The 22,062-nt window shown below is 38.4% G+C and overlaps 2 protein-coding genes across 2 annotated transcripts in view; one reads left to right on the top strand and one right to left on the bottom strand.

The window, feature by feature from the left end:
• The window catches only part of megf8 (multiple EGF-like-domains 8), a 28,967-nt gene extending 13,504 nt beyond the window's left edge, over positions 1-15,463 (bottom strand). The window contains exons 1-30 of the mRNA XM_058746928.1: positions 14,989-15,463; positions 12,930-13,186; positions 12,132-12,295; positions 11,625-11,840; positions 11,347-11,527; positions 10,765-10,853; positions 10,455-10,668; positions 10,049-10,229; positions 9,324-9,469; positions 9,081-9,191; positions 8,032-8,183; positions 7,449-7,550; positions 7,170-7,317; positions 6,717-6,880; positions 6,005-6,190; positions 5,703-5,906; positions 4,841-5,083; positions 4,593-4,711; positions 4,336-4,467; positions 3,132-3,245; positions 2,935-3,018; positions 2,596-2,853; positions 2,303-2,487; positions 2,005-2,218; positions 1,427-1,667; positions 1,182-1,314; positions 809-1,062; positions 580-690; positions 375-493; positions 62-299 (exon numbers count right to left, since the gene is read on the bottom strand). Of these exons, the coding sequence (XP_058602911.1) occupies positions 62-299; positions 375-493; positions 580-690; positions 809-1,062; positions 1,182-1,314; positions 1,427-1,667; positions 2,005-2,218; positions 2,303-2,487; positions 2,596-2,853; positions 2,935-3,018; positions 3,132-3,245; positions 4,336-4,467; positions 4,593-4,711; positions 4,841-5,083; positions 5,703-5,906; positions 6,005-6,190; positions 6,717-6,880; positions 7,170-7,317; positions 7,449-7,550; positions 8,032-8,183; positions 9,081-9,191; positions 9,324-9,469; positions 10,049-10,229; positions 10,455-10,668; positions 10,765-10,853; positions 11,347-11,527; positions 11,625-11,840; positions 12,132-12,295; positions 12,930-13,101 (4,875 nt within the window). The 5' untranslated portion in view covers positions 13,102-13,186; positions 14,989-15,463. The remainder of the gene's footprint in view (positions 1-61; positions 300-374; positions 494-579; positions 691-808; positions 1,063-1,181; positions 1,315-1,426; positions 1,668-2,004; positions 2,219-2,302; positions 2,488-2,595; positions 2,854-2,934; positions 3,019-3,131; positions 3,246-4,335; positions 4,468-4,592; positions 4,712-4,840; positions 5,084-5,702; positions 5,907-6,004; positions 6,191-6,716; positions 6,881-7,169; positions 7,318-7,448; positions 7,551-8,031; positions 8,184-9,080; positions 9,192-9,323; positions 9,470-10,048; positions 10,230-10,454; positions 10,669-10,764; positions 10,854-11,346; positions 11,528-11,624; positions 11,841-12,131; positions 12,296-12,929; positions 13,187-14,988) is intronic.
• Positions 15,464-16,320: 857 nt separating this feature from the next.
• On the top strand, positions 16,321-20,823 carry trim35-28 (tripartite motif containing 35-28). Its single transcript, XM_058748254.1, has 6 exons — positions 16,321-16,973; positions 17,110-17,205; positions 17,309-17,539; positions 18,267-18,289; positions 19,387-19,505; positions 19,603-20,823. Exons 1-6 carry the CDS (start codon positions 16,545-16,547, stop codon positions 20,136-20,138), a joined length of 1,434 nt encoding a protein of 477 aa, XP_058604237.1. The 5' UTR covers positions 16,321-16,544; the 3' UTR covers positions 20,139-20,823.
• The last annotated feature ends 1,239 nt before the right edge of the window (positions 20,824-22,062 follow it).

Here is a 22,062-nt window from a genome sequence, read left to right as displayed (position 1 = left end):
AACACTCAACACAGTTGAAGAGGAGCACAAGAGCACTGCGAGGATATTGAACATGCGATACCTTATACTGCTTCCACACCAGACTGCTGAGGTTCAGACACCATGTATCATTTGCAACACCTTTCTTTGTGACCCCACCAACCACAAACATTAAACTGTGAGTGGCTGCCTGGGAGCCAGAAAATGGGTCATGATTATACACCAGAGCAGAGGCATGATGGTATCGGGACAGGGGCATTGAATTTTCCTCCATTGAACTGGTCAACATTTGAGTCCAGCGACGATCAGCCACGGAATACCTAGACCAATAAAAATGTATTATAGAAATATGTATTCAAAACGATTTACATCAAGTACAATGTACAAGAATGTACCTGTAAACATTTCCCAGGATGCCCTCTGGGAGTGAGAGGCCTCCATACATCCAAAGAGTGCCCTGTGGCCCGGACACTAGGGAATGGCCCATCCTCTGGAGGAACCTGTGTGCCTTATTCTGTGGGAGGAAATGAAACCGAAAACTGAGAGTCTGTAAGAACAGAGATTCATTCCTATAGTCTTGAAGGAGAGAGTTAATCTTACTGCAGAGAGCTGAGTGTCAAGCAACGTTTCCCAAACCAGGCTGTCCGAGTCTGAGACAGAAGAACAGTCTGATCCAGCCCAGCCTTCTGCACACACACACAGGCCAAGGGTCTGTAAAAGTATATGCAAACATGTAAGATGAGAACTGTGGGACATACCTAAAATGCATTTTAGTGTGCTTCTTATGCTCTAATGCAAAACAACTGGCTGCAATAAGAATGTCACACACCATGTTGCAAATGCCTCTGCCTTCCTCTACTCCACAATTCCCTGGACAGACAGGACGGTCACATTGTGGACCACCAAAACCATGGGGACATTCACAGATCCCGTTTATGCACTGAGCTCCTGCCTGGCACTCGAGTGAGACGGCTGTACCCTCTCCAGAACTTGCATTTCCACATCGCTTCACCCAGAACGAGGCATTAAAACCCTGAGCACGTCCTGAGGTAACGTTTGCCTCAAAATACACAGATACCACCCCTAGAGGAGAAGAAATCACGTAATTTATCATTACATAGTGCTGCGCTGAAAGTTATATCTAACTTTGCTTTGTGTGTGATGAAAAACACAATTATTCAGTCCTTAGTTTTGTCAAGTACCTGATGTAGCCTCAACAGTAATTGGCTCCATTCTCGTTGTGCCACAAAATGCTCCAATAAGGTTGTGGTCAGAGTGCACAACATCGTTGCTGAGGAATTGTGGCAAGCCGTCAAATACATAAACATAGGAGTTCTGTTGGAATATGGAATGCAAACATTTCTGGTTAAAATATTGCTTGTGACTATATTTTTTATGCTGTTTTGACAGTAACTGACAGATTAATGATGTGGAATAATCTACTCACTGTGCACTGTGTGTGAGAATCTGGGTGCCAGGTCAGTGCCACGGGTGGGCATGACTGCCCTGGCATGCATGGTGCCAAATCCTGGGACACAGAGAGGACCCACAGGCAGTGAGAGAGCCCACCATGGCCACCAACTGTTCCATGCCACCCCAGAGAGGAGGAGAGGGACAGGGGTACAGAGGAGGAAGAAGAAAGCAGAACAGAGCGACCCTGACACTGCCTGAAACAGGTACCATTGTTCCTGTGAGAGAAATGTGAATTTCAATGTTACATATTGTATAAAACCAAGTGTTGTATTTTAGAATTAGGCCTAAAATCCCACTGACTTCCATAGTATGGAACCAGCAACTGCTTACCAACATTTTATCAAAATAACTTCCACAGAAGAAAATAAATATATAGGTTTGGAGCAACAGGAGAGAGCGCATGATGACGAAAATTAAAATTTTTCTGGTGAACTGAGATCAAATAACCAGCAGTCACCCAAATGAAAACCCCTGGTTTACACCACATTTTCATCTGCCCTCAAATTTGAAGACACCTTCCTCACCAAATCAACAGAGCTAATTCTCACTTACCTGGGGTCTCCATAGTACCCGGGCAGGCAAGATTCACAGTGTGGGCCTTGGGTGTGGTGGGTACAGTAGCACTGGCCGGTCTGGTTATGACAGAATCCTTCTAGAGCGTCACCATGGCCGTTACACTGACAGGGAATGCAACCTTCACCTCCTGCCAAAGCAGAGCCAAAACTACCAGGTTTGCAGTGTTCACAGTGCGGCCCTGTTGTCCAGTCTGAGGACGGAAAGAAAAATATAGTAGCTTATGATTACTAAAAGGATGGAGAAATGAGGGTTAACACACAGGAAGGATATTTACCCTGGCACTGATCACAGATGCCTGGAGCTGTAATACAAGTGCTGTGGAAGTTACATCCACAATCCACGTCACACTCCACTCCACTCAGCACCAGAGTGGCTGGATCAGATGTCCAACCCAAAGAGCACTCACACTCAAACCGAGGACTCCCGCTGCACCGGCCCTGACGGCACTCGTTATAACATCTGAGAGAGAGCGTGAACATGACTATGTATTACAAGGATGTACTATGATTATTCCTGAGCTGTATGAAATACATCCACCCTTGCAACAGTGTTAACAGAAAGTCTCACGTCTGGTTGCAGTGGTGCACTCCATCTCCTGTGAAGCCTCTCTCACAGTGACACTCGTAGGAGGTTGGGGTGTTGACGCAGGTAGCGGAGGGATGGCAGGTATGCAAGCCCAAGCGACACTCCTCCACATCCGGACAGGATGGGTAGGACCAAACAGCGTCTCCATCTCCTTCCATCCCTTCCAGCAGCTCAAGCTCCAACTCCATCTCCATCTCAAGCTCCATTAACCGAGGGGGCGATAAAGTTTGAGGCTCAGGGCTGATGGAAGAAGGAAGAGATGTAAATAAAATCAAATGACACATTCATTTAGCCACTAGGTATAAAATGTTTTAATCTTACCTGCTGGCTTTCACTTCAGCTACAGCCATACTACAGTTAACAGCCGAGGGGTCATCCATCCCACCCCAGTCACCTCTCAAACACCTGTGAAAAACCAGAGGGGCAGGATGTAATACAAGAAGAAAAACAGTGATCAGGAGAAGTGTTACTAAACTTGAAGGTTGTTTGGTGTATTCACAGAGACGTTTCTACCCTACCTGCCGATAGTGGGGTTGTTGTAGTCTCCACACCAGCCGCACTGAAATGTCTGCAGACACTCTGAACAGGTGGCAAGAGCAGAGCACTGCTTACACTGAGGGACAGAGTGAACACTGGAGAGAGAAGATCAGAGAGAGTATAATGCAACAAGCACTAGAGAAGCAAAAAAAAAAAATTAAGCAATTAAGAAAATTATTATTACCAATATACTGTAATTCATTATAATTATTATTATCTTATTTTTATAATTGCCGTTATAATAATTATTACATTAATAATAAAATATTATTATTATAATTATATTCACTGACTGGGTTGCAAAAGAACAACATTGAAAAAGTAAGACAATGGCAATAAAGTCCATGTCCACTGTTTATTCATTTTGTGACGGTTTAAATTTTTTAAGATAAATGTCTAGAAAATTTTCAATTATTCAGTCAGTCATTTACAGTTTAAACAACACAAAGGAATCTAGTAAAATTCTGTCATAATTTACTCCCCCTCACATTTGTCCTGTTTGACTTGCTTTTTTCTGTGGAACTTGAAAGATGATATGTTGGTAACCAAATAGTTTCAGTTCCCATTGACTTTTTAAATAAACAATGATTAAATAAACAAAAAATACAATTAAGTTAATGGGAAGTTTAATGGTTTGGTTACCAACATTCTTAAAAACATTTTTATGTTTTTATGTTCCACAGAAGAAAGAATGTCATACAGGTTTGGAACGACATGAAGCGGAGTAATTAATGACAGCACTTTGATTTTTGGGTAAACTATCTAGTCTTTTTGTTTAGTTTTATTTTATTTATTTTGTTGAATAAAGTCGTTATTTTTGTTTTCTTTGCACACAAAAAGAATTTGTAGCTTTATAAAATAACGGTTGAACCACTGATGTCATATGGACTGTTTTACCGATGTCCTTACTACGTTTCTGGGTCTGGGAATATTTCAGTTGCATTGCTGTCTATGCAGGGTCAGAGAGCAAACGTATCTTAATTTGTGTTCCGAAGACGAACGAACGAAGGTCTTACGGGTTTAGAACGACATGAGGGTGAGTAATTAATGACAGAATTTTCATTTTGGGGTGAACTATCCCTTTAAGCACTATAAGTGTCTAGTGTATGTGAACTACACAGGGGATTTCATTAGCTTTTATCAGACAAATGACCTAAAATCCCAGCAGAAGCTCCACTAACCTACCTGTCATACCAGTCCCTGCACTCTCCATAGGGAAACTTTGTGAGGTATGCAGCAAAGTAGAAACAGGACTGAGCAGATTCACACCATGCACACTGACTGGAGTTAGACAAACATTCTCCACACGTCAACCTCCTGTTAGAGAGAGAAAAAGGATGGTATATAAAAACTAAAGTTGATATCTTTTTGAGGCCCTTCAGCTTCATCAAATATAACATACACCAAATAATTCATAGACAAGTTTATCACTTCAAACTCACTGGTTGCAAACTTTAGGACACCCTCCTGGTTCCCGGATAGACCCCTCCAATCTCCCACGGCGACTGCACAGATAATCTCCCTTCTTGCTGGAGTTGATCTGCCACTCACAGTAGGGGTCCTACAAACATTCAGACATGAGAGAAACTCCACTGCAGCTTTACAGAACATGAAAGCTGGTAAACAGACTGCATGCTGCTCTGTGCAAAACACTCACAGTCTTTCAGACATGTTGACGTGAATGCAGTACCTGAGTGCAAGCGGCACAGTCTCTATACTCCTCACACAGTGTGCAATGCTGAGGGCTGAGCAGTAGGTGGCGCTCTTCTCCTTGTGAGTCTATGCAGGGCTGCTGATCAACGTCAGAGCGCAGAAAACACAGGTTCATAGTGGGACACCAGCCGCATGACTGATCAGACAGACAGGCCGAACATGAGCGGTACTCTGAGCACGAATTGGAGCGGAAGGGTTCGAGGAACAGGAAAGAAATCTCCTAGAAAATGTTGAAAAAAAAAAAAAATGTAAAAGAATATTACAGTGCACTTAGAAAGTTTGTAGGGCTGGAACTTAAGATAACATCAATAATTAAAATAATTAGTAAGGTTGCAAACATTTTCATTGTACAATTTTTCATCTTTTGCACATAGCACAAAATTACTGTTTAAATAGCACACCTGTACATACAATTTATTTTCTTTTTCTTTTTTTGTTTATTTATATATACACGTGTATTTTATTCACATCTAATTTTTTATTATCTGTGTGTGCAAACATACTTTGCAATAAAGCTCTTTCTGACTTGTTACTTTTGTATAATTCATAATATAATGTTTATATATATAATTTTTTTCAAATTTGGGTTATAAGTTTGTCAAAATTTAAATGTTAAATCCTACATCCAATATAAAATATTTTTAGTTAAAAAAAGTAAACCTTAAGATTACTACAGTTCTGATGCTGTCAAGTGGTTTCAAATGTTTTCACTAGTATTACACTAGTTGCAACCCTAAAACTGTCTAAAAATACAGAAGTAAAATTATGTCAAGTGAAGAAATGCTCAATACGAATGAGTGTCTACTTTTAAGTTGCTTTGTTAGGTAATAAACACTTACGCTGCCTCCAGGTAAAGCTGTGCGGTTCCAGGTAAGAGCCATCTCACTAGTCTGTCCTGATGCAGAGTTATTCAAGTAGCCCTCCGCCTGGATCAGGTACCAGTTTCCTCGTGTAAGATTCTGGAACAGACGGGAACCATCTGGCCGGGATAGCATACGGATCTCCTTCTCCTCCTGAGCGGACCACCTTCCCAGCACATCCGTCTGCACGGAAGAAAGGTTTAGAAAGACATGCCTCAAAAGACTTTATGCCATGCCTTTCTTGTCTAAAAGAGGAAACCTGATTTTGTGATTTCGCATACCAGTTGAAGAGAGTTGGGTCCTGCAGCCATCTGAGCAGTAAAGTGGAGCTTTTGTATTCGAGCCCACATGGCAACAGTTTCCTGAGGGGCACCCCATAAGGGATGAATGAAACCCCGAAACTGAAGGGTCACATCCATCTCTGTAGAGGGATTGAGGATGATGGAGGTACTGCGCAGGATAGATACCTACGAAGAAGTGTGCATGAGTGTAAGAGAGAAGGAGAGCAGAGGCAGGGTGGGGGGCTCAGAGGAAGAGTTTACAGTAACAACTATTTTGCAAAAGTAAAAAAAAATCTGGATGTAGAAAATAAAGAATGAAAACTTATTCCCAGGGTTATTACAGTTGACTAAAACCAAAACCATAAAATAAACTTGTAACTTGAAATTAAAAAATTATTTCAGCTACCTAACTTGATCTACTAAAATATCTAAAACTGAAATACATTAATAAAAACTATAACACATATTATTAAAAACGCAAAAACTAATAAAATTGAAAAAACAACAACAGCAACAACAACAATACTAAAACTTCAAACTAATATGAAAAAATTATACTAAAAACACTGATTATTATAAGTGAAATCACAAGAAGAGGGCATAAACAAACAGAAACAACTTATTTAAGGAGTGAAATTATATGCCTAGAGCAGGTGTATAGAAGAAAGAAAGTGTAGAAGGTCATGAGAGCTGAGGATTGAACTTGTCGTACCTTGTCAGGCTGTGACTGATTACGTGGATGCTGGAAGGTAAGCAGGTGCAGTCCCGGGACATAGTTCTCGGTGCGACAGAAGGGGAGGGAGGTGAGGAAACGCGTGCGCTCCCCCCACCAGCCGTACGCCCCAGAGATCTGGTCCACGCGGCATGCACTTTGCTCTGCCAGGGGTCAAAGTGTACAATATTTACTCATGATATGCCAAAGGATTATATGCCACACACTCAGGTCACTTGACTTTCAAGTATATTGTGTAAATTAGCTTGTAAACCAGTGAAGAGCACATAGCAGTGATATTAACACAGCATGACTGCTAAAAGTCATCTACAAACAGTACTCAGTAACACATTATTTCACAGACTGTAAAAGTATCTAGAAATAAAGATTTACTGAGCAGTGTGTGGTTGTTTTAACAGTCACGCTGTGGTCTGCTCTCTCCTTTCTCTTTACCTGAAACAGGCAAGCAGGACTCATTCTGCACACACCAGCCGAATTCCCCAGAAACTCGTGGCAGAGAGTTTGGCACCCCACTGAACACCAGACACGACTGGCAGTCCGACAAAAAACGAGCCAGGCCCAGACATCCGGTGCTGCCACACTGTATACAAACACACACATAAATCAGATGATGGAGTGAGAAACACAAGTGAAAATGACTGTAAGCATCAGAGAGACATGAGTGGTCAAAAGCCAGCAAAATGCAAGTGAAGGAGCCTGGGGAAGTATTACCGGGTTGTTGGGCTGGTACTCCCTGCAGCGACCCTCACACCAACTGCACTCTGGATTCTTGAGGCATAAGCTTTCATCTGGAGCTTCAGCACATACTGTGTCCTGTTAGACGAAAACACACATTTACACACCTTGATATACACTACCGATCAATGGTTTGAGATCAGTATGATTTTTTTTTTAATTCATCAAAAAGTGATATTCAAGACATTTATAACATTACAAAAGATTTCGGTTTCAAATAAATGCTGTTCTTTTATCATAGAATCGCTTTACACTAAAATATTAATATATAAGAAATGTTTGCACACCAAATCAGCATATTATAATGCTTTCTGAAGGATCATGTGACACTGAAGACTGTAATGGCTGCTTTGCCATCACAGGAATAAATCAGATTTTAAAGTATATTAAAAGAAAAGAGTTATTTTAAATTGTAATAATATTTCACAATATTAATGTTTGTATTTTTGATCAAATAAATACAGCATTGGTGAGCATAAGCATACTTTCAACAGTACAAATACTTACAGAAAAAAAAAACTGAAAAATAAATAGAAAAAGTATCATCTAAATTTATTACCCGGTCTCCTGGGTCACTGCTTACAAACAGCGGTACTTTATATGCCACAAGGTCACCACGGGCAACCCCACTGTAACCGCCAGCAACTAGCAGCACACGGCCTTCCATGACAGCTGCAACATGGGAATATCGGCCCCTCACCGACGCACCTCCTATAAGAGCACAGAGGAAATTTCAGAGAACAAATATGCACAATTGATTGAAAAAACTCAGAGTGGCTCACATCTACTACTGAGGGCTACTGTTACTTTACACATTAACATAGAATATGTAAGTCTTGTGGCTATACTTTTGAAGCACAGTTTATTTTAACATTTATGGACTGGCTTCATTTACTTCCATTGTAACTGCCTCAATTCAACCATGATTTTTTTTTTTTTTTTTAAGAAAGGCAGGTTGAAAAATATTTTTTTGTGGTAATCAACTGCTGATTGAGCTTAACTTTAAACATTCCTTTATGTAGATCCTGAGGTAATGATGTAAATAACGGACTGAAAATAACTAAAGCACGGAAACAATAAAATGCTGTATAGTTAAAGAGTTAGAAGAAGCCCCCAGTGAAATGCACAATATTCTAGTGGGCTAAACTGAAGCATCATTATAAAATAATACCAACTTTGAGTAAAATGTCTTGCAAACCAAAAATAACAATGCCAAAAATCCTGACAGGCACTATGAGGGGTTCCAAACCTATGTCAGCTTTCTGTGGTTAAGTTACAACATTTAATAAAAAAAAAAAAAAAAAAAAAAAACATTATCTGAGGGCAGTTTTACTTCTCATCAATCCATTTGTTTAAAAGCTGCAGGCAAGTAAATCTGCATCAGACACAAGGGAATTTACACAACAAATGACCTCTCAAGAGTAGGTCATAACAAGCCCCCAGTCAGGCTGAAGCATCTTGAACATGAGTTCTTACAGGCTCTCTTGTTATTCGTGCAACAAATCCTAAGGGAAGCATGGGTCAATCACATACTTCATCATACCTCATCTCCTCTCTAAACATATCAAACAGATTCACTCCATCTCTGACCATTAAATATACACTTACGCTGACTGAGGCTCTCTCCAACAGACACCCACTGATGGCAACCAAGATGATAGAAAAAGATCTCCTCATCGTAGCACTTCTCTTCCATGTAGTGGATATGAACATTCCCTCCTAAGAGGAAAAACAGATCTCCATTAATTAATATCGCTATAAAAGTCTTCACAATCCATTCACTCAGTCAAACCACAGACACAATGCGGTTGGCTGTAGCTCTACTACTATGTCAAAGTGATTGCTACTTACCGTACACCACCATGTAGTTGCCGATGACGGTGGCAGAGTGGAATGCTCTCTCCCTCGGGCCACTGGCAGGAAAACGTGAACGGAAGGAAGTCCAAAACCGTTTCTCAACATGGAAAGCATCAGTTGAGTTCACACGCACACTGAACCTTGGGACAGGAGTAGATGGTAACATTACAAATTGAAAGAAAAAAAAAACCAAGAAAAAATATTCACTGTCAGATTCCAAGTAGCAGATTACCATCTTAAATTTATTCACGTGATTTTTCCTTATGAACAGGAACACATTTCCAACAACTTTTGCATCTGTTTTAGGACATTTCAATATGATTTTAAACAGCATTTCCAGCTGTCAGTCAATCAAATTTATCTGTATAGTGCTTTTCACAATACACACAGCTTTACAGAAAATCATGATGTTAATTTTTATAATACCTTCCTGCCTGACAGTCGTATTTAGAAGATTAGAGCTGGGCAATAATTCAGTTTACATTATGCAATGATACAAGCAATCGAGCAGTTGAAATATGCTATACAGTGCATGCATAGAGCCCTACATGAGTATACTGTATGTATGCAGATAAAAGTATGTGGACATACACACTGTATCAAACTTTATATAAAGAGCTGGGATATAACGGTTTAAATTTTACAGTGATATAAGCAAACACTCAGCGGCAATTTACTATAAATTCATCTTATACTACACACACACAAGTGTACAATACCTCGCTGTGGTAGGTCTGTGTCCCCCATATACCAGCAGTGTTTTGGAAGGGGCATGGTAGACCATGCTGTGTCCTGCAGTAGCAGGTGGTTTTCCGCCTGTAGGCTGAACTGCTTCCCACACTCCATCCCTCAACCGGAACCGGTACAGTAATGAAGAAAACATGTCCTCCTCTGTCCTTCCTGTAAAGATAAGTCGAACAATTATTTTTAAAGAAAAGTCAAAAATACATAAAAAGGCAATAACACAACCAGAAAAGCTGGACATTTTAGGGGACAGAGGGCAGGAAAGGAATGAAGAGATGATGATGCTGATGATCTTTGCATGCATTTTTCACTAAATGACAATAATGCTCATGTTGCTCTTTTCTTATTCTCCACTAAAGAATAAGAACACAATTTACTCACCCCCAAAAACATACAGATAGTTGTCTACTATTGCTGCTGCGTGATTTGCCAGCCTTGGCGCCCCTGAAGCGTTTGATTGGCCTAGCTGCTGCCATTCATCTTGCTGTGCACGGTACACCCAGACATCACTAGCCAATGAGTGGTTGGCAAGCTCGCCGCCATAGATGACCATGTTGCCTTGCCATTCTACTGCTGTGTGGGAATGTCGAGGAGCCTGATACAAAGATATTATTAATTAGAGGATCATTAAAATGAAAACAGATCATTAGAAATACACAAGACAAAAAAAAAAAAGAGAGAAGAAACTTACTGGACTATATAAATATGATCTCTGTTCCCAATTATTGGTCGAAAAATTGTAAACAACAAGGTCCTCCAGTGCTCTGTTCAGATCAAACCCTGTAAATAAAGACCAAGGGTTGAAATAAATCCCTCCACAAGCGTAAAACCAGTCTAAAATTAAGAGGAAAACAAGATTTTTACAAAATGTATTTTTAAGGCTGTCAAAGTTAGATTTTAATTCAACAATGTTTTTTTTACATTTGCAAAATTGCTATTGCCATTCCATTTTGGTTTTGCTTTTGTAAGGTGGAAAAACTATATATTGTTTATACATACAAATGCTGTATAAAAAAACAACAACAAAATGTTAACATTTTACAGATAATAATCTAGCAAATTGACTGACTGATAAAATAAAATACAATTATTTAATTTTGTAAACAACTATTTAATAGTGTTATCCTTAAAACATATTAAGCTTGATAATTTTACAACACAAGTATAAATGGGTTTTCATACATGTAAAATAGCTGCCCACATTCCAGATCATGACAAATGATTAACAATCAGTCAATGATTGGAAAGATTAGCTGAAAAACCTCCATCTTACCTCCAAACATGTACATGGCTCCAGTGGAAGCCAGGTAAACCCCAGCAGAGGCGGTGCGAGGGGCTACTTTAACGTCACCTGGGCTCACCTCCCACCACTGCCCCGCCCCGCTGTTGTCACGGAGACCCAGCTGACAGTTCTGTCCCACAAAGCCAGGGCTGCAGATACAATGCTCACCCCTCTGTTATCGAGAAAGGGAGACAATACGTGACATTAAAACAACAAAACAATATTCTGTACTCACTTTATGCATAACGCAGAGCTTAATTTTTGCCTACCTTATCACAGCGACCGTGGTCATGTTGAGTGCAAACCTGGGAGCAGAGAGGGGTACTGCAGTCCATTCCTCCCCACCCCTGATGACACTGACAGCGGGCAGTAGCTATGTCACAGCGCCCATGACCACCGCAGTCCCCAGGGCAAACTGAAAACGTGTACGTGGCATTGAAGCCCAGCAAGTTGTAGTTGGCGTCGCTGAAGAGATGCAGCAGCATCTTGTAAAGAACACAACAGAAGATGAACAAATTATGATGACTGTGGGAAAACAGAGACAGACTGTGAACAAGACGTCTATTAATTGAGCGCTGGCATAGTTTCTTATGACTCACAGTGATATAAAACGGACACATGCTGAGAGAAATGGAAAAACCTAAAATAGAGCTTCCTTTCTTCACAATCTCGTCGAATCAAGAGCATTAAAGAAAGGGAAGCATTTTGATTCTCTGAAAAGTAAGGCTCACAAACTCAGTTGAACAAATGGTATAAACTGATACTTTTGGTCTTACCTTACCAGACTTGGCCTCAATTGGTTGTGGTAGGGTGTTGCCACTTAAACTTGCCAGTAGGGGGCTCTGGTAGGAATCACCATCATAGACAAACAGATAGTCATAGGTACACTCCGTCTCCATAAACGTGAAGTTAAGCACAATGCGATGGTTTCTGCTGGGAGCTGAAGGAGGACAGAAGAGTTCCCATTACAACCATAAAAAAAAACATACAAGTGCTTATCTTAATATTACCTTCAAGAGGTAGACATTTGCAATAAATATACAAATTGAGAGAAGGGTCATGGTCACTCAGTTACTCAAATTGGTAGTTATACTAATTGGTAATAATTACTAATCAAGCCATCACTACTAACGGAAGTAGCAACAGATCTTTTCTTCTGTGTTGTGAAATACATCCAAGTGAAATGGATAATCAAGTAAAGAACATAATGAAAGGGGTGCAGACTTGGTTCCATCCATCAGTGGTTGTTTTGATGGAGGCAGATCTTAAAGCAAACTTGAGGTTGCTGTAAGAAAGGGATGGGATTTAAGTAAACTAAATGATTGGAAAATTTCACCAGAAGATCCAATTATGACATTTTAACTCAAAATTCAATTAAATGTAAAAATGAAGCATGCATGGATTCACAAGATGAATAACATGCATTTACAAAAAAAAAAAAAAAAAAAAACACATTTTCATTTTATGCCGACTTTGAATTACAAGCAAAACAGTCATTCGTTTAAACCCTACTATATGCTAATAAAGCTTCTTTCATTCATCAGCCCTTTGTTTTTATAGTTTTTAACACCAACCCTTGATAAGCCACTCGCAGTTCCCATTCACAGAGTAGTTTCCTGGTCCATCTGTGACATATCCTGGGACACCACGCAGAACCTGTCTTTGGCCTTTACAGTCTCCTGCCCAGGTAGCAGGTATCAGAACCACCAAGACAGGCAGCAGGACAGTCAGGATGTGAGAAGTCATCCTCTCCTCCACCCACAAAGGGCAAAGTGAGAAAAAGATGTAGAAACTACTGGAGGGTGGTTGGACTTGCTCACAGTATGGAGACCTGTAGAGAGAGAGGAAGAAAAAAAAAAAACAACAACTGTGGAATTATCTACAAATAATAAATCTCATGCAAAGCATAAACATTCACCCTTTCATATGGCAAAAATCTGCCCAAAAAACATTGATTGTATTTGTTTTATTTGTGGTGTCATCCTTCCTGACATGCATTCAACTCAGCTGCTTTATAAGTTAATGCTCTCATTTTACAGATATCCAGGTAAACCAACAGAATGTTTAGATTTTTCCAATGAGTTTTCTAAAACATTTAGATTTATCTATAACATTTCAATTTATAATTTATCTATAAACGTGAATTAATCTATAGTCATCTATAGGTTTCATCTTAGTCATAATATTGAGAATTTTAGAAAAATTGTGAGAACTTATAATTAATAAAAACTAATTGTTTACCTGGATATCTGTGAAATGTGTTGCAGAAAGTTCACTGAGAGTAATAACAGCAATAACAGTAAACATACACAACTGCTGCTTTGTACAAAGCAGTTTTTGATGACATACAAAAAATACACATCAACATTATACTAATTTATCTTTTAACAAGCAGTAACTGCACTGTACATGACTGTAGACTCGGACAAATGTACATTACATTTTCCTTCATAATGTTTATGTATACATTTCTCAGTCATCGTTGTATAGCATTTTATTTTTTGACACTTACAATTAAAACTACAGAGCTTTGATCATAAAACTAAATGAAGCCTTTAAAGCGTAAAACAGAGTGACAAATAATATGTATATGCATTTTAAGCAAGCAGCCTGATATAATATTATAAAAAAATCTCACTGATTTACACAACAAAGTCTCAGAATTTTATTTAATTTTTTGGCCATATAAATGGCAACATCTGCACCAGTTTGAAACCTCTGAATAAAACTGATGTGTTTTTCCTCCTCAAAAAGTATGAGCTCCATATTCTCACTATCATGCTATATCAGCCATAAAAGTCTGACTTATCAAAAGATACAAAATATGAAACACTTATGTAAAGTTTTATTTATGTTTTACAGATTATGTCTAAAGGTTAAATAAACTTCCATTTTTAAAGAAAAAATAGATGTATAGATTAATATTTAAGGCTTTATAAGGTTAAACAGAATAAGACTGTTTTTATACATAATTTGTATTCTACATCATTAATATTGTTGCTATAAATTTTGTCGTCACTTACACGGAGTACAAACTGTAATTTCGTTGTCCTATACAATGGCAAAGCTTTCTTATCTAATCGTATCTTGTCAAAAAGACAACATCTTATGCAAAAGGCAAGGCTGTAAAAAAAAAACCCTTGTGAAAAATAGTCGTCTTTGAAAAACTGCACCCAAAGCTGCTAAGTAGCACAAATCTTACGAAAACAACACTTTCAACACCAAACTCTTAAACTATTTGCCAAAAAAAAAAAAACACAAAGTTACGCAACATTAAGAGATAAAAGGGATACTTGTCTTTTTAAACTAGTAGCGTTATGTCCAGAGGTTTAGCTGACACAAGCCTCATTGTAACAGCAATGCTGAGCTAACGGTTTACGTTACTTTAGTGTTAGCTGTTCTGTCATCATATTTAACCGACTGTGGCCCCTTGTTAAACTACATAATTACAATAATTCATATAGCAGTGTACACCTGTCCATTGTCAGTTCAGTATTTACTGATTCGTATCAATCGAAGAGACATTTAAAACTGACAACCGAGCCTTCGCTTTAGCTGAACAGGCTAACCGACTAGCCATGTCTATCCCGCTAGCTGTCGGAAAAAGCAAACCGTCTCCAGTCATTTACTCACCAATTCCCGAGTCTTGGTCTCCATGTTTCTAAAGCATAGAGGTTTTCGTAACTTACATCCTGTATCAGATAGAATAATAAAAGGACGCGTTGAGCGCTGCAGCTATTGTTGTGTTGCTGCGGTGGCTGCAGAGCCCAGCGGCGGTTTAAAGCTCGAGACCACCGCGGATGATGGTGATGTGTGAGCTGCAGGAATCAAAGGCCTCGAGCTCCGCTCACAGAATGGCTTTATTTACGAAACATCTCCAGATGTTATTGAAAACAACGTGCGCGTCCTCTCTGTTTCAACTTCTGGCTAAATCCAAGCAATAACTGTTACAACCTCAGCCTTGTGCGTGAGTTTGTTCCCTGTTATCCAGGACGCGCATTGAATCTTGCAGGACAGTTGTGTTCGCTGTGTTTGTTAACTGGGGAGGTGTGTGTGCTTCCAGATGGTTGTCAACAACACAAAGCCTAATAACCGTGTGCATGCTTAACGAACGGGCTCTCTGCTGGTCTTTTGATAGTATTGCATTTCATTCTCATGTAACAGGGGTTTCAAACTTTTTTTTCCTAAGGACTGATGATGATCTACTGGCGAAACAATGTGTCAAATGTGTCAAAACAATAGTAACAAGCTTGATATAGACATGATGACAAGTTATGGAATGATTTAACAGGCTAAAATAAACAAATATGTAACAATATATAATAAAATTATTACATTTTGTTTTGTTTTGTTTTTTATTTCAAGGCATGTATTTGAAGCATCATTTTACATAATTGGACCGTTTACATTTGTATCATTATGCCCAATTTGTTTATTCTTACTTTTATTAATGCTTATTGCAACATTTTATTATGTAAAATAAAATACATTACAAATAAATAAATAAATGTATTTCAATCATAAATTATTTATCTGTGCTTAAATTTCATTTTACTTTTATTACAGCACTGCATTACGAATGTAATCATTTAATTATATATTTATTTAATATACTTATTCTGCTAAATAAATAAATACTTTACTTTAAAACCGTAATTGCAAAAAAAATAAATAAATAAACGATTATCAAATTTATTTATTTGTTTAAAGTTGTTTTCCAGATTTAATTCTTTATATATTTATGCACGAACATGTGTATGTATGTACGCATTTATTTTTATTTTTGCAGTTTTCGTCCTCCATACCATAAAAATAAATTAATTAATTAATTAATTAATAAAAAGTCCCTTTTACGGACCTGAGGGTCAACTGTGGAGATAAGACAAACCAGTTCTGGATGAAAATGTAGACAAACTTGTTTAACTCTTTGTACTTTTATTTTATTTTCTGCCGTTCTCTCTAGCGCCCACCCTCCCTCTTCACAAAAGGCGGAAGTTGACAGAAATAAGACGAAAACAGGTAGAACGTCTCGTCCTTAACAAATCGCTGCCTTCTTTCTTTTTAAACAACAAGTTTAACTTTTTAAACGCAGAACGGCTGATGTTTTAAATAGCTCTGCGATACTGAAACGTCTTTTAAACTCTGCTGAGAAAATATAGCCGTTTAGTGAAAGTGAAAGTACAGCTAACATGGCAGAATACAGTGACGAGGATATCACAGACAGGCCATCTCTTCTAGAGTCAGACTTAACGTGTCCTGTCTGCAAAGACATTTTTAAGGAACCCGTGTTGCTCTCGTGTAGCCACAGTTTCTGTCAAGAATGTCTGGAGGGCAGCTGGAAGAACCAGTCAAAACGGCAGTGCCCGATGTGCCGAAAATGCTGCGACGGAGAGACACCGATCCCCAACCGCGCACTAAAAAACACCTGCGTGTCCTATAAAAAGGAGAGGAACTGGAGAGGACAAGGTTCTGGTGTAGATGAAGTCATCTGTGGTTTGCACCAGCGGCCCTTCCAGCTCTTCTGCATTAAAGACGAGGAACCCGTGTGCGTCGAGTGCGTTACTCTTCATCCAGGACACGAGCTGGTGCCTATAGAGCAAGGGGTGCCTTTCTGCAAGGTTAGCTCATTGCTGGTTTCCCATTGTGGTATAAAAAGCAACTCACTTCGTGTTACAACTTGCAGCTACTGAAATGAATACTGACCTTTTTATTAAAATACATAAATTCGCATTTCTAACGTGCAGTGTTTTATAGGAGGAGCTTAACATGAAAATCAAAATACTGGAAAGTAAGCAGGACTCCTTCAAAAGAATGAAAAAAAGATATAAAGACACCATCTCCTTTATTGAGGTAAGCAGTCTCTTAAAACTTTATGAAGGCCAAACACATAACATGCTGTGAAATCTTAATAATTTAGAACTAATTCTCATTCTATTTGTCTGTATTGTTGCAGAGCCAGACTAAAGATGCAGAGAAACAAATCAAAGAGGAGTTTGAAAGACTCCATCAGGTCTTATGTAATGAGGAGACGTCTAGAATAAATGCTTTGTGTAGAGAAGAAAATGAGAAGAAGCAAGTGGTGAATGAGAAGATTGAAAGCATCAGTCGTGATATCGGGGCTCTTGCAGAATTGATTCAGGCAGTAAAGAGGGAAATGGGAGCTGAGGATTTGACTTTCCTTCAGGTACGTTTTTTTATAAGTTTTGTATGTGTTCCTGATAATAACTTACTGTGTTTACCAGTTGTAAACAGGATACACGTATGCGTCCAGATATTTCAACAGGTCTGACTTAAGTGTTGTTTTCAATACGCAGATTACAGGCAGAATTCTCTAGACTAATCACTGGTGGGTCAAAAAGAGTGTCTATAATTTAAAACAAAAAAAGGAAAATCTAGTTTAAAGTACATGTGCCAAAATAGTTTTTTGTATTCATGTTGATTTCATATGGCTTTGAAAGTCTTTTCATGATAAGCTCATTCTGTCGTGTCAAATTCCTTTCAAACTTCATGTCAGGCAATTGTTTATTCCTCACGCCCTACCAAACAAATCATAATTAACTTTAAGTCAAAAATGCAAAGCATACTCATCATACTAGATGTGTATTCTAGTCATTGTATGTATGAATTGCATTTTTAATGAATGAAGGAAGCATTTATATAGCGCTTTTATTGTGTATTGCTATACACCCAAAGCGCTTTACAATCATGTGGGGGGTCAATGGGCAATGCAGAAAAATATCTTCAACCTAGATTTAAATATGGCAAGTGTAGAAGTGGACTTGACATGAAAACTTGTCATTGACCCTATACATTTATACTGACTAGATTTTCTCACACTTTTACATAACTGATAACTAAATTAGATATGTCCAATGTTCAGCTCTTATAAGTCAACTTTTCTTCTTCCACAGAATTTCCAGAAGCTAAAAAGACGGTATGTGCCTTTTTATTTTATCAAGTGTTTCTTAGGTCTGCTTTGTTATGAATTTCTTGCTTAATACCACTATAGAGAAGTCATATTTACTCACACTGATGCATTTTGTTGTTCTTTACATCGATTGTGTTTTTAAAGCCGACATTGAAATAAAAAAAATCTAGTTTCTAAATTCATGTTATAGATTTTAAAGCAGTGGTCTCAAACTCAATTCCTGGAGGGCCACAGCTCCAAATCACACCTGCTTGGAAGTTTCTAGTGATCCTGAAGACCTTGATTAGCTGGATCAGGTGTGTTTGATTAGGGTTGGAACTAAACTGTGCAGAGGTGTGGACCTCCTGGAATTGGTTGGAGAACACTGTTTTAAAGGGAAAGTTCACTCAAAAATGAAAATTACTTAAAATGATTGATGAATATGTCCTGCTCACGCTTGTTCATATAATGGTAGTGCATAGCAAACAGTTTCAAACTTTATTACACAATTATCACTGGTTACTTGTGCTCTTGAAATATACAACAGGGTTTTGTGAAAAACAAACTAAAATGTAATTTATAATTCATGAAATTCCTGACCTTGGGTGTTGGTCTGTTGTTCACCCAAGGAAAGAACATGCACGCAAATAATGAGAAATGCACAATGCCTAGATAAACCCAAAGGAGTATCCATGTACTTTTCCAAAGTTCACAAAGAAGTCACTTTCAAAGCAAGCATCTTTCTGTTGGTCCACATAGCAAATTTGCATGACCAACTTGAAACTGTTGCAACATTTGAGTGGGGAAATCTTTTGCCCTCATGCGAAATTTACAATAGTGTAGATTCCTACTGAAACTAGAAGATTACTGAAAATACGGCAAACAACAGTAAATGTGACCGCACATTTTACCTCATTAAAATTTCATAACTGGACCTTACGGTGAAAATGGCATTTTGATGATGAATTCAGAACTTCTCCAAAATCCAAACAACCGCTGCATAGAACCAAGTCCCCGTCCTTCATTTTTTTCAGTGATTTGTGATCACAATGGGGCAGACATGTTCTGTCACTATTTTTTGAGACTCTAATTCTGCTAAGATGGCCTCTTGATGTCTGTCACAGAACCCAGTGGACTAGTGAGGAACCAAAGAAGGTTCAAGGAGCTCTCATCAACATGGCCTTGCATGTTGGTGGTTTGGGATACAAAGTCTGGGAGCAGATGCTGACTCATGTCACATGTTGTGAGTGCACTTTTTTTCACCTTGTCTAAAATATATCTAAGATTAACTCAGAGATCTTTTGTGGGTTACTGACTTCTTTGTGAACTTTTGTCTGCAGTGCCTGTAATCCTGGATCCCAACACAGTCTCGCCCTGGCTCTCCATATCTCCTGATTTTTCCAGTGTGCAACAGAGTCTGGAAAGACAGACTTTCCCAGACAACCCTGAGAGGTTTGATCCCTGTGTTTTTGTCCTTGGCTCAGAGGGTTTCTCCTCAGGGCGCCACCGTTGGGAGGTCCGTGTGGCTGACCACCCCAAATGGATCTTGGGAGTATGCAAGAAGTCAGTGGTTAGGAAGAGAAAGTTCACCGTAACAACAAAAGCTGGAGTGTGGACCATTGGTCTGAGTAAAGGAGTCTACAGTGCCTTAACCACTCCACGCACTGAGCTGAGTCTAGAGAGAAGGCCTGAAACCATCAGGGTAAAGGTCAATATGGAGAAGGGGGAGGTTTCCTTCTGGGATACAGGCAACAACAAGCACCTATGTACATACAATGATAAGTTCAATGAAAAGCTGTTCCCCATCTTTGGTCCAGGGCTCCAGAGCACACCGATCACTATCTTGCCTGCTAAAGTGACCATACACAAACAATAAGTAAATATGCTTTATATCTAAGCCTGGTGAGACTGAAGAGTCTAAAACCTTCACTTAAGTTGCTACTTATTTTGAACAGAATTCAAGGAACATTACAAATGTACAGTACAACAGTACAAATGAATCTGTCAACAGCATTTTTGGCATAATTCACCATTTCCCTCTTTTTCTTTTTTTTTTTTTTTTAATAAAACGAGGGACAAATTGAAATTATTTTCAACGTTATGCCACAAATGCTGTTGATTGTGAAAAAAATGGAAATTCAAAGGGTGAAGAGCATTTGCTGATATATTATACTAAAAATGATTTATATTTTTTATGTGTGTGTGATTTACTGTGTCAGGATGGAGGTATTTTTTTTCCATCCTCCACAACATGAATGGCATCTTTATTGCTGCTAAAACACTATTGATCGTTCAGTAGAGAATGTCTTTTATATCTTCCATAGATCTTACTTAATCCTACTACTTTTGAATGATGATGGTCAACATAAGAATTAAACAATAACAACTCAATTTCAACCATAAATTTTTTATTTGTTTGTTTGAATACTTAAAGATGTCTGTTTTCCGTTTTTTATTTGCCGTTTAATTGTGCCAGGTATGTTATTTACAATAATATAGTACAGCTTTTGATATCACATAAATTTAATACACAATACCAATAAATGATCTCACTTATCAGACTGAAAGTTATTGTTGTTTTTTGTCTCCAGCAGCATTTTAGTTTAATATCTTCCAGTCAAAAAAAGGAACACTGCATTAGTTAATAACAGAAATATCTCTGATTTCACCAGTCTCATTGAGATTAGCTAAAACTGATGTCCAAATTATTGAATAAATTGTTGGAAGTGTTTAAAATATTCCAGTATTGCGGCAAACTCAACCTTCTCAACCATGAAACAGGCTCTCATATGTGAGATATTGAAAACTAAAAGGTACTTTTCCATGCTGGCTTTAGCTAACAGAGTTTATCATTGGACACTACTTCATTTTGCAATAATCTGACAGCTGGACAGTTGCATAAACACAGCCGCTATGTTAAAACTCTTTTAAGTACTGTCTTGATAACTAGACCAACTAGCAGTTAGCCAAGGTGTAATCAGCTTTACGTTTCTGATTCAAATGAACCCAGTCTATATTTTTAAGTTACTGTGTTTAAAAGGTTGTGACCAGTCTTAACAATTTATACAACCGCCACATGGTCTTAAATGATTTTTAGGCTGTGCATGTGTATGACAAGTATGACAGTTACAGTGTTATCTGTCTGAGGTTCTCATGCTTTCCTCTGCACTGAGAGAGATAACAGACAGAGGACTGTTATGAGATTCATTTGCCCAAGACACACATTTATAGTAATATCATATTGCACTCATATTGCATAAAGGCCTCAGCCTCCCCACCTTACATTTAGATTTAGAGAATGGATAAATGGATGGAAAGTCTTGCATAGTCCCATATGTTAGTGTTCCTCATATCAGTGAATATATGGTTAGAATATTTTTGTGTCAGTGGAGGCTGTAGCTTTTCACTTTGATGTTAGCAACTAAATAATAAAACAGTTGTTAGCTATGTTATTGGAGGGGACAGGGGTTCAAAACAGTGTTGAAAATGTTTTCAGTTTTGTTTAAGATACTGGGTCTGGTTTCATCTGCACAGTTCTCAACGTCATGGGAATTTGTGTTGATCCTCCACCTTTGTTTCAGATGGCTGGTGAGTGCTATGAGAAGACCAACGAACACCTCACATTTAGTAGACTTGTTTAATTGGGATAAGGCAAAGGAAATAATAAGTAGTTTATTTGAAACTTGAATACATTTTTATGATGCTTTTTTTTATGACCCTGGACTACAAAATCAGTCTTAAGTAGCACAGGTATACTTGTAGCAATAGTCAAAAATACATTGTATGGGTCAAAATTATCG

The sequence above is a fragment of the Onychostoma macrolepis genome, chromosome 16 (genome assembly GCF_012432095.1).
Source record: "Onychostoma macrolepis isolate SWU-2019 chromosome 16, ASM1243209v1, whole genome shotgun sequence".
Taxonomy (NCBI): domain Eukaryota; kingdom Metazoa; phylum Chordata; class Actinopteri; order Cypriniformes; family Cyprinidae; genus Onychostoma; species Onychostoma macrolepis.
The sequence above is the reverse complement of the archived record's forward strand: the minus strand, read 5'-3'. Positions and strand labels throughout refer to the sequence as shown.

Excerpts from the sequence above, each read along its gene's own strand:
- trim35-28 (XM_058748254.1), top strand. The coding sequence starts at position 16,545 with ATGGCAGAATACAGTGACGAGGATATCACAGACAGGCCATCTCTTCTA. Across the intron at positions 17,206-17,308 it reads ACACCATCTCCTTTATTGAG|AGCCAGACTAAAGATGCAGA; the intron begins GTAAGCAGTCTC and ends GTATTGTTGCAG. Across the intron at positions 17,540-18,266 it reads AGGATTTGACTTTCCTTCAG|AATTTCCAGAAGCTAAAAAG; the intron begins GTACGTTTTTTT and ends CTTCTTCCACAG.